The sequence below is a fragment of the Rhinopithecus roxellana genome, chromosome 21 (genome assembly GCF_007565055.1).
Source record: "Rhinopithecus roxellana isolate Shanxi Qingling chromosome 21, ASM756505v1, whole genome shotgun sequence".
Taxonomy (NCBI): Eukaryota; Metazoa; Chordata; class Mammalia; order Primates; family Cercopithecidae; genus Rhinopithecus; species Rhinopithecus roxellana.
Window position 1 is genome coordinate 58,877,702 of NC_044569.1, and position 14,899 is coordinate 58,892,600.

General features: G+C 41.4%; 1 protein-coding gene across 2 annotated transcripts in view; it reads right to left on the reverse strand.

Moving 5' to 3' along the window:
- Nucleotides 1-304: 304 nt before the first annotated feature.
- Nucleotides 305-14,899, reverse strand: part of CCDC68 (coiled-coil domain containing 68) — a 55,837-nt gene continuing 41,242 nt past the window's right edge. For both annotated transcript variants that reach the window (XM_010375912.2, XM_010375919.2), the window contains exons 10-12: nt 14,524-14,607; nt 4,264-4,340; nt 305-765 (exon numbers count right to left, since the gene is read on the reverse strand). In XM_010375912.2, coding sequence (XP_010374214.1) covers nt 708-765; nt 4,264-4,340; nt 14,524-14,607 — 219 coding nt within the window. In that variant the 3' untranslated portion in view covers nt 305-707. The remainder of the gene's footprint in view (nt 766-4,263; nt 4,341-14,523; nt 14,608-14,899) is intronic.

The window sequence follows — 14,899 nt, forward strand, 5'->3', positions numbered from 1 at the left end:
GTGAGGCAGCCATGACTCTCAACTTCAGAGGGGCATATGGGTTGCGGAATTAGCTAAAAGGAATCCACTCTTTCTCCTGCCCGTAATTCAGTTGAGTATAATTCTCCAAGAAACAATGGATCAGGAGATGAACTCATGTCACTGTAAGATTTTTCTTATCATTCAAAAGTCAGTTTTCAAATATGTATGCTCATTCATACATATATATGCCCTTCATACATATATATGCAGGAAATGTATGTTCATTCATACATATATACTCTCCCTTCTATTCATACTCTTAAAAACTCTTATATATGCCCTTCATACATATATATGCAGGAAATGTATGTTCATTCATACATATATACTCTTCCTTCTATTTATACTATCAAAAAGTCAGAGTTGACAACCTTAAAACAGTCCCCATAGAAAAAAATCTGAAAACAAGATTCAGATTTGTATTTTTTTAATTTAAAGCAGAATCTGTCTTCCATCATGGGAAGGCACCTGTTTCTTCACCTGCTTGGTAAGTTTTGAAGAGTCCATCCATTAAATACATATTTGTTTGATTTTCTGAAATGTCATCTTCTTGCAAAGGCATTGGTATATAATAAGTTCCATTTAAATAATGGCATTGTGCCATTTTAACATGAAATTTGTGCTGTGTTTCAGAGAATAAATAAGACTCACACAGTCTTTCTAAATCAGATCTTCAGCCAGCCAGTTCATTTCCGTAACCTAATCAACATTAAATAAGGGGAAACACCTTCGGTCTTCGATTCACTGTAGAAAAGACAACATGATGATCAAAATGAAGAATGTTAAACTCTAGTGATCATGGCTGGACCACCATAATCAACTACCACAATACTATTAATATCAAATCTGAACTAACTGCTTTGTTCTAAGAGATGTATTAATAGATGAATTCTGATCAGTTCTCCAGCATACACAGTAGAATAGCATTGTGAAAGCATTTAATGCACGCAAATGCAAATTCTGCTGGATGTAACAGGACAAGAATGAGGGAGCATGAGGGAAGCCGGAAAGAGGAAGAGCCTGTATCTGCCATTCCACCTGGTGAAGACATTCCCCAGAGTGAGTTGGAGATGACACAACACAAATCAACTGTTCCCCCAGGCTGTTTTAGTTCAATGAATTTTGCATAGCCTGAATTTATTTCCTCACTGTGTGATTCTAGTATTTAAAACTGTAAGAGTGTGTGTGTGTGTATATATATATATATATATATGTACACATATATATGCATGCACACACATATATACATATGCATATTTTATTATTGCTGTTCAACAACATGGCTCCTCCTCTCGAGCAAACCACTCAAGAAACATCAGGCTGTATGCACTGGCTCATGACTGTAACTCCAACACTTTGGGAGGCTGAGGTGGGATGATCACTTGAGCCCAGGAGTTCAAGACCAGCCTAGGCAGCATAGCAAGACCCTGGTCTCTACAAAAAGAAAACAGCCAGGTGTGACAGTGTGCCTGTAGCCCTAGCTACTGGGGAGGCTGAGGTGAGCGAATCCCTTAAGCCCAGGAGTTTGAGGTTAAGGTGAGCTATGACTGGGCTACTGCCACTCCAGCCTGGGCCACAGAGTGAGGCCCTGTCAAAACAGAAAAACGAGAGAGAGAGAGAGACAATGAAAGGAGGTGGAGGGGAGGGGAGGGACTTCTTGGGAAGAGGGGAAGGGAAAGGAAGGGCAGGGAGAGGGAAGGAGGGGAGGGGAGGGAAGGGAGAGAAAGAAAGAAAAAAAGGGGAGGGAAGGGAGGGGAGAGAAGGGAAGAAGGAAGGAAGGAAGGAAGGAAGGAAGGAAGGAAGGAAGGAAGGAAGGAAGGAAGGAAGGAAGGAAGGAAGGAAGGAAGGAAGGAAGGGAAGGAAGGAAAGGAAGGAAGAAAGGAAGAAGAAGGAAGGAAGGATCTATATGTTCTAATGCTCAAGTAAAAAAGAAAAACCTTGTTTGTTTGTATTTCCTGAGAGAATGTGTAGAGATTTGCCAAGATTAAAGTTTTATGTGTACATAATTTTCTAATTTCAGTCTTAACAGTTATCTTTATACTCAAATCTCTCCCTAGAGTTAATTCTATTGTATATTTGTAAAGCCAGATTTACAAAACTAAACTACCACTTACATTTTTCAAGCAACCAATGGGCCATATTTTATTCTGCAAATGTGAGTCCTGCCTTTATATCAGGGGTGCCCAGCCCCTGGGCCATGGACTGGTACCACTCTATGGCCTGTTAGGCATAGGACTACACAGCAGGAGGTGAGCAGTGGGCAAGAGAGCAAAGCTTCATCTGTATTTACAGCCACTCCCTATCGCTCACATTATCTCCTGAGCTCACCTCCTGTCAGATCAGCAATGGCATTAGAGTCTCATAGGTGCGCGAACCCCATTGTGAACTGTGCATGTGATGGATCTAGGTTGCACACTTCTTATGAGAATCTAATGCCTGAATATCTGTCTCACCCCCAGATAGGACCAGCCAGTTGCAGGAAAACAAACTCAGGGCTTCCACTGATTCTACATTATAGTGAGTTTATAATTATTTTATTATATATTACAATGTAATAAAAATAGAAATCAATGTAAGGCACTGGAGTCACCCCAAAACCATCCTCTCCACCCTGGTCCATGGAAAAACTGTCTTCCATGAAACTGGGCCCTGATGCCAAAAAGGTCGGGGACTGCTGCTTTATATCATTGACACAAGAATTTCTATCAAAAATCACAGAACAAAGGGGCCATTCAGTCTTGTTTCACCACTGCAGTTAGGAAATTTCCCCCATTTGGCCTTTCCCAAGTCACAGGGAGAAGAAAAAGAACAGTAAACCTTTAACTATTAATTAGTTAAATGCTAATTAATAGCTGTAGCTAAAGAGTTGGCAAAAGAAGTCATTCTCTACAATATGACCCCTATATACCAGCCAGAGTGCCAGCATTCAATACTAGAGTAGTTACCATATGAAGATAACCAGCTGTTTCTTTGTCTGCTCCATTCTGGCCCCATTCCCTCCAGGTCCAAGCAGCTATGATTGGCCATAGTGCTTCACCACCCCAGTGGGAATGGTACAGATGGAAGGGAGCAAAATACTAGCCATCCTTCCTTCCCTTGGAATGTCACGCTTGCCCTCCTAGTCCAAACCTTTCACATCTTCCCCAATTGAAGTGACTCCACTCTCCCTGTTTGTGAAATGTAGGCCTTTCATCTCCTCCTGGGAAACCTCTGGGGCTCCATTTCTTTTCTTTTCTAGAAGTTGCAGGGCTAGTGGCCAAAAAGCTTATAACAAGCATCTGTAGGCCAAAAGATTTTAAAGGACTTGAATCCTAATAGTTTCATCTCTAGTCTCTAATTACGTACATCATTAGCAAAATGAAATACTGTTTCAGACAGTTTTAAAGAGAGAGAAGAATCTTCGTGAATTCCTAGACTGATGCTAATCACAGTGGGTCTGATTTTTTCCACCTCTGGCACTGGGCTGAAGAGAGTTTTAGAAAATGAGATTCTTCCCAAGAGAAACTAGCTTGGGAAATTCAAAAGCTGGTAGAAGAGGAAGTTTTTAATCACTTTTTAAATGATACATGTAATTAGAAACTATGTTTTCTTTTAAATGATAATTTCATGGGGTTTGTGGAAATGAGATTTGAGCCCAGATTCTGATTCTGCCAACAACCACAACAAAAATTTAACTTAAAAAAATGACTTAGATGGTTTCAACCATCATTTCAATTTCTTTAATAGGTCGTCATCATCACTTGAAATCATTCATTATTAGATAGTTGTTGAAGAACCTTGTCTTTAGCAATGCAGGAAATTAAAAAGAACTATTCTTGCCCTGGTGATATTTATATTAATAATTTATTAGAGTTGACAACATAGCAATTTCAATAAATGCCAACAATTAAAGATTAAAATGTCCATCAATGGCATAAAAATAGAGCAACAGAAGAGGAAAGACAATAAAGGAGATGATCTGTAATGCCTAGGTGTTGGAGTTGAGATTGGGCTTGTTTTGGGGCAAAGAAGAAAAAAGAGATAATTAAATTTGTTCATTAATTTATTTAGTATTTCTACATTAGGCTTTGAGGATTAAATGATGAACAAGATTAACACAGTTCTGAATAGAAACTGGGGGACAGACAGTAAACAAATGATTACATAAGTAGTGACATACTGGAACCTTTCTTCAGTGGGTTGAATGTCAAACATGTTCAATATAGGTTGTGAAGACAGGGTGGAAGAAGACAAAGACCTTACCTTGTAGAGACAGCCTTAGATACCTTTGTCCTAGGAGTTTCAGATGAAAGTGCTACCTGGGTTTTTAGTTCTTTATTCTAAAATTGAAAAAAATGCAGACATCAAGTAACTAACACATTTATTAGGTTACACCCTGAATGCTTCTATTCAACCCAACACCTGCCTCACTCCTTGGCAGTAAGTTTGTTATTGCAGTTATACTATCGAACAAAGAAAATAGACAGCTGAAAGTCACTAAATATTATCTCTGAAGATGCAGATACTCCCTGAAAATGTATAATTTACAAAGGGACTAAAATATAGTATTCTGATTTAGCATCTGAAATTCAACAGCTGAAGGATCTATATTTTATTTTACAGAGTTTTAAAAATACAGACAAATGAAAAGAACTTTTAGGGAACCTTGTTAAAGATACCCATAATATCGATCACATGTTCGTCTTCCTTTTGCAATCTCTTGATTATAAACCCCATGAAAATAGGTCCCATCTGCTCTTTACTATTAATGTAAGTTCATGGCCTCTATAGGCTCAATTTTCTTATGAAGCCTTAGTTTCTTCATATCTATACTAGCGGTAAATGATACATGTACTGCCTACTTTGTGTAAATTGTTGGAAGAAACAAGTGTAATATGAACATAATATTTTACATCTGGAATCACTCTCATAATTCTGGGAGTTCATGCAACAGCTAAGAACAGGACTAATGGTTAGAGCACAAGTTCTCACGTACAAATCCTAGCATACTCACTGGTTACGTGACCTCATTTAGGTTACTTAACCTCTCTGTGCCTAATTTCCTCAACTGTATTACAGATATAATAATAATAACACCTTCTTCACAGATTTGAAATGAGATAAAAAATATGTCAAGTGCTCAACTAGTGCCTGGCACAGATTTTAAGACGTAAAGGCAGTCGGTTATGATTTTCTAGTCCAAGTGCCTTTTTTAATTTGTTTTTAGACACTGTCTGGCTCCATCACCCAGGCTGGATACAGTGGCACTATCTCAGCTCACTTCAACCTCCACTTCCCGGGCTCAAACCTGCCTCCCACTCAGTCTCCCGAATAGCTGGGACCACAGGTAAGCGCCACTATGCCTGGCTAATTTTTGTATTTTTGGTAGAGACAGGTTTCACCATGTTGCTCACACTGGTCTTAAACTCTTGGACTTGAGTGATCCACCTGTCTCAGCCTCCCGAAGTGCTGCGATTGTAGGTGTGAGCCACTGCGCTCAGCCTCAAGTACTATTTTTATAACTACAAATTGAATTCCAAAGACTTCAGTGCCCCACATCCTATTTATGCAGAGCTCAATGCCAAGCTGTGTCCTCCCGTCCAGAGCCAGTGCTTTCTCTACAACATAGTCAAGCGAGCAATTTCACTTCCCAGATCTGGAAAGTGAGACTTAAAACAGTGAAGGATCATGAGCAATGCAGAGTTGCCAGTGGGTTGCACTGTCGGGTCAGGGGTCTTTAAAGGACACACCCATATAAAAGTGTCTGAGACCAAAAGGTAGCTGAGTGGAACGATGACAGGTGATGAACAACAGCACACCAGCTCCCTTCCCTTTCTAGGAACACAGATGTAGAGAGTCATGTAATTACAGTTTAAAAGGTATTTTTCTTTTTCTTTTCTTTTTTTTTTTTTTTTTTTTTTTTTTTTTTTTTTTTTTTCTTTTGAGACAAGGTCTCACTCTGTCGCCCAGGCTGGAGTGGAGTGCAGTGGTGCAATCTCAGTGTTACAGGGTGTAATTTTTCTGGCCGGAAACCTTTGAGGCCAGCGGCGCCTTTGCCAAAGTTTTACTTGGGTCCGTTGGGCTCATTTTGTCCACTCAGTTTGGCAGGCTGCACGCTACTGGCCTAGGTCTCAGGCCTATCAAGGGCGAGTCAGGTGTGAAATGGCCAGGGTTGTGTGAGCAAGCGTGGGGTCCAGCCACTGTGCACAGTCAAACATGCCAGCTGCTGCAGTGGGGCGCACAGCGCCAGGTACTGGCATGGGTGCTGGCTCTGCAAGGCGGCAGCCAGACCAGGTGCACCACAAGCAGCTTCCACAGCCGGCACCGGGGTACACGGTGGCACCTAGAAGCTTGGAGATGCCAGGAACCGCAAGGCCCCAAAGAGAGTCACAACCCTGGCTCAGGGAGCTCCCAGGTCTGGGCTGCCCAAAGGACCACAGCTCTTCTTTCCTTCTCTTTGCCAGCAACATGGCGAACAAGGGGCATGTCTCAGCCCTGTTTGTGTTACAGCTCTTTTAGCCCAGGCATCCAGTGGGTCCTGAGTTCTTGTCCAGCAACCAGGAAGAATGAGGTACACAGACAAGTGGAGGGTGACCAAGACAAAGAGGAGGTTTATTGAGCAGCTCAGAGGAAACCTGCAGGGGGCAGCTCCTTTCCACAGCCAGGGTGTCCTGACAAGCGTCCAGCTCCCAGCAGAGAAGGTAGCTCCTCTCTGCTAGGCAAGTAATCCCAAGTGTTCAGCTATCAACAGAGAGGGTAGCTCCTCTCTACAGCTGACTGCTCCATCGTCTGTGCAGCTCTCATCAGAAGGGAAGCCCTAGAATGGGTGGCTCCTCTCTGCAGGCAGGTTGTCCCAATATCTGCTTGAGTCTCAGCAGAGAGGAGGCCCAGGAGTGGGTAGCTCCTCTCTGCAGCTGGTCATCCCAATGTCTGCTCAGCTCTGGCTAAGCCTGGGGCTTTTATGGCTTCAGAGGGGAAGGAAGTATGTGCTGATTCCTCCATGGGCATCCATGAGTGGGCCCAGAAAAGGCAACACAAGTTCTTACTCCAGTCCATAGGACTGGCAGCCTGGCCCCCAGCCTTTAGACCCTCCCTGTCCTGAAGGTGGGGACTCACTGGGACCTGCCCCCTTCTGCCCAGGAGCCTGTCTGCCTTCTGCTGTGGTTCATAGCACCTAGGCTGTCTGTGCCAAGGGGCACCTTCAGGCCAGCACCAAACTGCCCTCAGCACCCCCTTGGCTTCCTTCCCATGCTTATTGGTGCCCAAAGTCCAGAGGGGGTTGAGGCAGAAAGGGGTTGGCATGTCAGCACGACCCAAACATGCACATACCCGGCTGAGCTGTGACAGTGCCCAGGCTTGGCCCCAACTTTGCTCCAAGACTGGAGAGGGTGCCAACAGCAGGGAGAAGCCAGGCAGTGGGAGCAGGCACTTCAGAGCCTGCAAGAGCAAAGGGGGCCTTCCAGGGCTCCCAAGAGTGCAGGGACTCCTGAGTCTGCAGTCACAGTTCAAGCAGCTGCAGCTGTGCCCAGCAGGCATGGGGCTCTTGTGGGCTCCATAGAGAATGCAGCCCTTGCCACGCCTCCCTGCTGCAGCCAGTGAGATGGCAATAGCCCCTCCAGATGGCCCATTACAGCCATCAATGGCTCACTGCAACATCCACCTCCACCTCCTGGGTTCAAGAGATTCTCCTGCCTCAGCCTCCCGAGTAGCTAGGATTACAAGCATGTGCTACCACACTCAGCCAAATTTTGTATTTTTTTTTAGTAGAGACAGGGTTTCACCATGTTGGCCAGGCTACTCTTGAACTCCTGGCTTCAAGTGATCCGCCCACCTCAGCCTCCCAAAGTGCTGAGATTACAGGTGAGAGCCACTGCACCTGGCCTACAAGGTATTTTCTGAAATTCCACCTGATGGTTTGGAGTAAGTCAATGGTTTAGAGTCAGCCTTGGACTATGCCCCTTCTTAGCTCCCAGCATTTACCATGAATAATAACTCAAAGATGGAGCCAGTATCTTCACATGCAGTCATCATTTCACTGTGAAATTTCAAGAGTGAAGCTAAGTTTCACCCGGGAAATGTACTTCAGATTTGATCAATTGATGGTGAAGATTTCCTCATAAAATGAATATAAATCTATTATACACTCCAAACAAGGGCAGGCACATATTATAGGCCAAGCATGTGCCTAAAAAAAAGGCCCTCTTTATAGTACTTTACACGTGACAAAGCAATTTGAAACGCAGTCTCTTGATGACAAGCACCATTGAAATGAAAATATTCTGTGACTGGTCAATTAGGTATAAGCTACTTAGGTTTTCCCCAGAATAAACTCCCAGTTTCTCAACCAATTCAGTACCAAATAACACAAAAGCATAAGAGTTATTATGTTAGACTCTCTTTAATTTATTTTAAATTCCATGCTGATTTGTTTCATCTACCAGATTTAGGCATTTAGTCTTGATTCATAGACTTTTCTGATTTTTCCTTTAACTAGGACAGTATATGCATGAGTTTTATTTAAAAACTACAAATCACTGGCCAGAATATGCCTGCCATTATTATGGTTCCATCTAAGGATAGTTTATTGACATAGTTTTCAAAAAGAATATAATTTTTTGCATACTTAATATTTTAGCAACACACTCCAGAATTAAATTTTAAGGATGATGGTGCTTATATAGAGTAGGGTAATCTTCAAAGTTCAGAAAATGCAGTAATTTCTGAAAATGCATTTCCCAAGGAGCAGGTCCTTAGTGAAGAAACTAGAAATGCAATAACTGTAAGACGAGTGTCAGAGCTATAAATTAAGATGATGAAAGATATGCAAAAACAGAAAGAAAGTAAATAATTTTGGTAGAGTTAAGCAGAAATTTTCTGGTGATATTTAAAACTGGTTAAGAAGAATTCAAGATTTTTTAAAAGATAGGGTTATATGAGTCAATTTTATTGCCAATAGGGAGGGGAAAAAAACTGCTAGGATAGAAAGACCACCACAGGAAAAAAGGATGTATTTTCATTACTTGAAAGCTAGAAGTAAAATAGAAAATATTTAATATAGTAACTGTGACAATGACTAAAATCAATGTAAAAGATTACGCAAATTTAATGTTGTAACCATGTGTTTAAAAATATATTGGCTACACATATATATTTCACAAACATGTATACACACACACATACACATTTAATCACCCAGTGTATTAGTCTGTACTGACACTGCTAATAAAGATGTACCCAAGACTGGGTAATTTATAAAGGAAAGAGGTTTAATGGACTCACAGTTCCACATGGCTGGGGAAGCCTCATAATCATGGCCAGAATGGAAAGGAGATGCAAAGACACGTCTTACAGGGAGGCAGGCAATAAAGAATGAGAACCAAGCAAAAGGGGTTTCTCCTTAAAACAACCATCAGATCTCATGAGACTTACTCACTACCACGAGAACAGTATGGGGGAAACTATCCCCAGGATTCAAAGATCTCCCACCAGGTCCCTCCCACAACACATGGGAATTATGGGAGCTACAATTCAAGATGAGGTTTGAGTGAAGGCACAGCCAAACCATATCACCCAGATACAGAGATAGGTAGATATTGATGGGCAGGCATGTGCTGCAAAGTTAAGCAGACTCAAATGCAGGTTCTGCCACCTGCTCGCTGAGTGATTTTAAACAAATTGCTTCACTTCTCAGACCCTCAGTTTTGTCACTTGCAAAATGTAGTCAATAATAACTCTCCTGGAGCAGCTTTGAAGAAAACAAAATATGTAGCATGACTAAACAGAGACAAATGATTTTAGCATGAATGAGAAAGTGGTGCTATCTTTATGGTTTAAAAAGTTGATGTGTTTAAAGGGTTGTTCAAGCTCTGATGATCATTTTTCATAAACTGAATAAGTCCCTTCTGTTATTTCACGAATTCCAAAATTGGCAGTGGCCTTAAATTTGCAGTGCAAGACAGTGTACCCCTGCACATTTTATTCTAGTTCAAAAGCTTTATAACAAGCCATTTACCAGGAATAGGATAGAAATGTATTCACTATGAGGCTGGGTGAAGTGGTTCACACTTGTAATCCCAGCACTTTGGGAGGCCAAGGCAGGAGGATCACTTGAGCCCAGGAGTTTGAAACCAGCCCTGGCAACACAGTGAAACTCTGTCTCTACAATTTTTTTTTTTTTTTTTTTTTTTTTTTTTTTTTTTTTTTATTAGCCAGGCATGGTGGTGTGCGCCTGTATTCCCAGCTACACAAAAGGCTGAGGTGGGAGGATTGCTTGAGCCTGGGAGGTTGAGGCTGTAGTGAGTCATGATCACGCCACGGCACTCTAGCCTAGGCAACAGAGTGAGACCCTGTCCCTAAAAAACATATAACAAAATAAAAATAAAATAAAATAAATGGAATCACTATGGCTCATAGTCACTGTATTTAGGTATTTGGATACCTGGTCCAACATCACGTGCTCAGAGGTGCCCTCCCTAATCCCTTTTGCTCTACGACTCCCCACACTCTTCCACTCATCCTCAGAGAACTTGGCCCTTCCTGAGCAAGCTGTAAACTTGCTTGTTTATTTATTTATTGTCTGTTTCCTCAAAGTGTAAGTAAGATGAAGCCAGGGACAATCTGTCACATTCACGGCCATATAGCCAGCACTTAGAACATTTCCTGACACATCATAAACACAAAAAAAAATCCGTTGAATAAATAAGTAAATATGGCTTGGACTCTTTAAAGCTCAGATGGGCAAATAGCATCCACTGCTGTGAAAGAAAGATTTATTTATTGAAGAAAATAAATGTTGAGAACATAAAGTTACTCCTCAGATACTGTTATTATTGGAAGCCTTTTTTATACAAGTGTTAGAAAACACTGGCTTGAGTCTGGGCACAATGGCTCACACCTATAATCCCAGCACTTTGGGAGGCCAAGACAGGCGGATTACCTGAGATCAGGAGTTCTAGACCAGCCTGGCCAACATGGTGAAACCTTGTCTCCACTAAAAATACAAAAATTAGTTAGGTGTGGTGGTGGGCACTTGTAATCCCATCTATTTGGGAGTGTGAGGTAGGAGAATTGCTTGAACCTGGGAGGCGGAGGCTGCAGTGAGCCAAGATTATGAGATCATGCCACTGCACTCCAGCCTGGGTGACAAAGTGAGACACTGTCTCAAAAAAAAGAAAAAGAAAAAGAAAAGAAAAGAAAAGAAAAGAAAAGAAAAGAAAAGAAAAGAAAAGAAAAGAAAAGAAAAGAAAAGAAAAGAAAAGAAAAGAAAAGAAAAAAGAAAACACTGGCTTGGGTTGAGCTACATACAGAGAATCTAAGATAACACTGAGAGGTTCTGTTGCATTACTGTAGAGAGTCTGCCACAAACCAAGAAGTTTCCATGAAAGGAGAGGGACACACATCTATTTCTGTGGCATAATTGCTGAATAGTCAGTAATTATTCGCTAGCTTTTGGAATATACAAACAGAGTACAATGGAAACAAATACATCTTCCTTGTCTAACTGTTTAACCAACAGGCCAACTGGATAATGTACAGTATCTGGGTTAAGTTGTCAGTTTATTTAGGAAGATAAAATCCTCATTGGGAACAATATAAATAAATAGGCATAATTAAAGAACACAAAATTGAATTCGAAGCAGTAGTACCACTGACACCTTGACTTTGTGATAAGAATGGGCACTTAATCAGATATGAGCAGAGCCCAGAACCATATGAAGTGAAAGATCTGAGAATGATGCCAACCCTAAAACAACCTCTCCATAAAACATATTACAGATGTCCAATAATTAAAGCAATAAGCTATTGGAGTCAAAATAGGCTGATTCGCTGTTGGAACAGTTTCAATAAGAATTTAGTCCAGAATAAAGAGGCATTTCAAATTCACTCACTAGCCAGGAAGTTCCAGGGAACAGGACTCATGTCTATTTTGTTCAACATTGTTTTCCAAAATTTAGTGCCTATATCGTAGTAGCCACTCAATAATTAAGTGTAGAAGTAATTACATAATTAGTGATGTGGAAAAATGAATAAAATGAATGAAAGTTTAAAAACAAAAATTCAATAGGCACAGTACAGTGCCATATATATTCTATAGTTAGTATGTACACACAGGTATATAACAGGCACATAGATTCCCACAAAACAGAGATATACCCAACTATGCTGATTTAGTATCCAGGGATGGTACTTTTATCAGTGATTTTCTTGTTCTAGTTGCTTATCCATTATGTCCCAACTTATATGGAATAAATGAATGTTAGTTACATAAAAAAATACAAGAAATAGGCCAGGCATGGTGACTCATGTCTGTAATCTCAGCACCTTGGGAGGCCGAGGTGGGCAGATTGCTTGAGGTCAGGCGTTTGGGACCAGCCTGGCCAACATGGTGTAAACCCTTCTCCACTAAAAATACAAAAATTAGCCGGGTGACATGGTGTCTACCTGTAATCCCAGCTACTCGGGAGGCTGAGGTAGGAGAATCGCTTGAACCTAGGAGGCAGAGGTTGCTGTGAGCCGAGATCATGCACTCCAGCCTAAGTGACAGAGTGAGACCCTGTTTAAAAATATATATATATGAAATATATAATATATTGCTATATGTAATAATATAAGAAAAAATATTTTATCAAGTAACATTTGCCAAAAAGCCACGAAGAAAGGCTGTGAAGAAATGTCTTTAGAGAACATTTCATACAAGGAGGCTCCACTGTGACATGAATCACATAATCTGAAGGTCCGCTGATATAAATTAGCCAGCTATTACTGGGCACTTGAGTGAACACTAGTTTTGAGCCAATTATTCCACAATCAAGGCATTTTTAGATGCACAGAGCTGAGAGCAGTGTGTTAATCAGTCCCATACAGCCTGAAGAGGGCAAGAGTCTAAGGAGAGTGTGAGCTTCTCAAAACCAAAAGAGAACAGTTGTCTGCTGGGAAGGTAGAAACGGAAAATGAGGCTACAAAAATTAACGTGTAAAAAACTATTATTAGGATTATCTTCTGTTTGGGGAAAGTGGAAAGAACATGGCAGTGGAAGGAACAGTTCCAAAAGATGATAAGGCCTCCAGTGGGAAGTCAGAACATCTCCACAGTCCACAGGACTGAGCAACATTAACATTGGCAGGTGACAATTAGCAGAAAATCAAAATACTGAGGGATGGAGTAGAACAGGTGCCCAGCTCCAGGCAGTGGGTGATGAGCCATTTGACAGAGACAGAAGCAGAGACACGGCAAGAAATGGAGTGAGGTGGAAGTGCTGTGGGGTCTTCAGAGGAACTCCAACCTTGGCAGGGACTTCACTGCACTTCCTGCAAGGCAGGGGCATCGCCAGCTGAGGATGGCAGCTGAGTGCCAGCAAAGGGATTGATATGGTTTGGCTCTGTGTCCTCACCCAAATCTCACCTTGAATTGTAATAACCTCTCGTGTCAAGGGCAGGGCCAGGTGGAGATAATTGAATCACGGCGGCAGTTTCCCCCATACTGTTCTCATGATAGTGAGTGAGTTCTCACAAGATCTGATGGTTTTATAAGCATCTGGCATTTCCCCTACTGACACTTCTCTTGCCTGCTGCTCTGCAAGCCATGGCTTCCACCTTCTGCCATGCCATGATTGTGAAGACTCCCCAGCCATGTGGAACTGTGAGCCCACAAAACCTCTTTTTCTTTATAAGTTACCCAGTCTTGGGTATGTCTTTATTAGCAGCATGAGAACAGACTAATACAGGGGTCCTGAGGAAAGGGGGAGTGAGTGGGAGGGAAGAAAAGCCTGTGTCATCCCAGTACGTTAGGATATGTTGTGTTCAGTTTTAAAACACTGAAAAGCAAGACAATTATAACAGGCTTCTAGAAGCGGGTAATCCTGGAGGCAAAGCTGGGAGGCCAGGATGGATATGAATGAAGAAAGGAGGAAAGAGGACATCTCAAGCCAGGAAAGGATTATGTGTGGGAACAAAGGCAGGAGACAGGAAGCCTGGCCATCTGACTAGAGTGAAATTTACACAAGAGTGTACTTGAGCAAGCCTCTGATTCGAGCCCATATCAAGAGAGGTGATCATCTGTCTCTCCATTACAGCGAGTATTCTGGAAAATCTGAATGAACTTTTAATAATAATTTAATAATATTTATTTAATATTTAACATTAATAATGTTAATAATTTAATAACATAATGCAATCTTTTAAACACTTCATAATTTAACAATCATTAAATTGTCCATCCTTTTTTCCATAGCGCTAATTTCTTATGCATAGAATATGCACAGACACAGTCACAAAATGACACTTGGATACACACAGAGACACACGCACATACACTTAGACATACACAGACACAGCACACACAATCACACAGACACTCACACGCCCACTCCCAAACAGAAATACTAGTAGTAGTATACAGGCATACAATTGCATACTTTCATACACAGGCTCACTGATACTGATACCCTTGCACGCACAGATACACACACACACACACGCACACTAACACCTTCACAACAAAATGTAAGATAGGTTCCCTCCTTACCTGGGCTTCAAGTATGTTAACCTTTTCTTTGAGATTTTCAATTCTTTTGTCTTGTTCTTTTAAATTATTTTTTAATCCTTCCATCTAATAATTAGAAAACACAATAGGAAAAACCTTGTCAGACCACAGGAAATAGTTACTTAAGTCAGAAATTGTATGGATTTCTGAAGTCAAAAGATGTTCATCAAATTAAAAGAAAAATTAAATCTCACAGCATTAGCAGACTCAGCAGGCAACAGAAAGTAGCAGGCCAAATTGACACCTGGGGCTGAAAGCCCTCAGCTGGTGCCGTGATTCACTTTAATCTTTGGATAACCTGTTTAAACCAAGTTCAGCAGGAGTGCGTCCTATGAAAGCAGCACTGGCCACCCTTCTG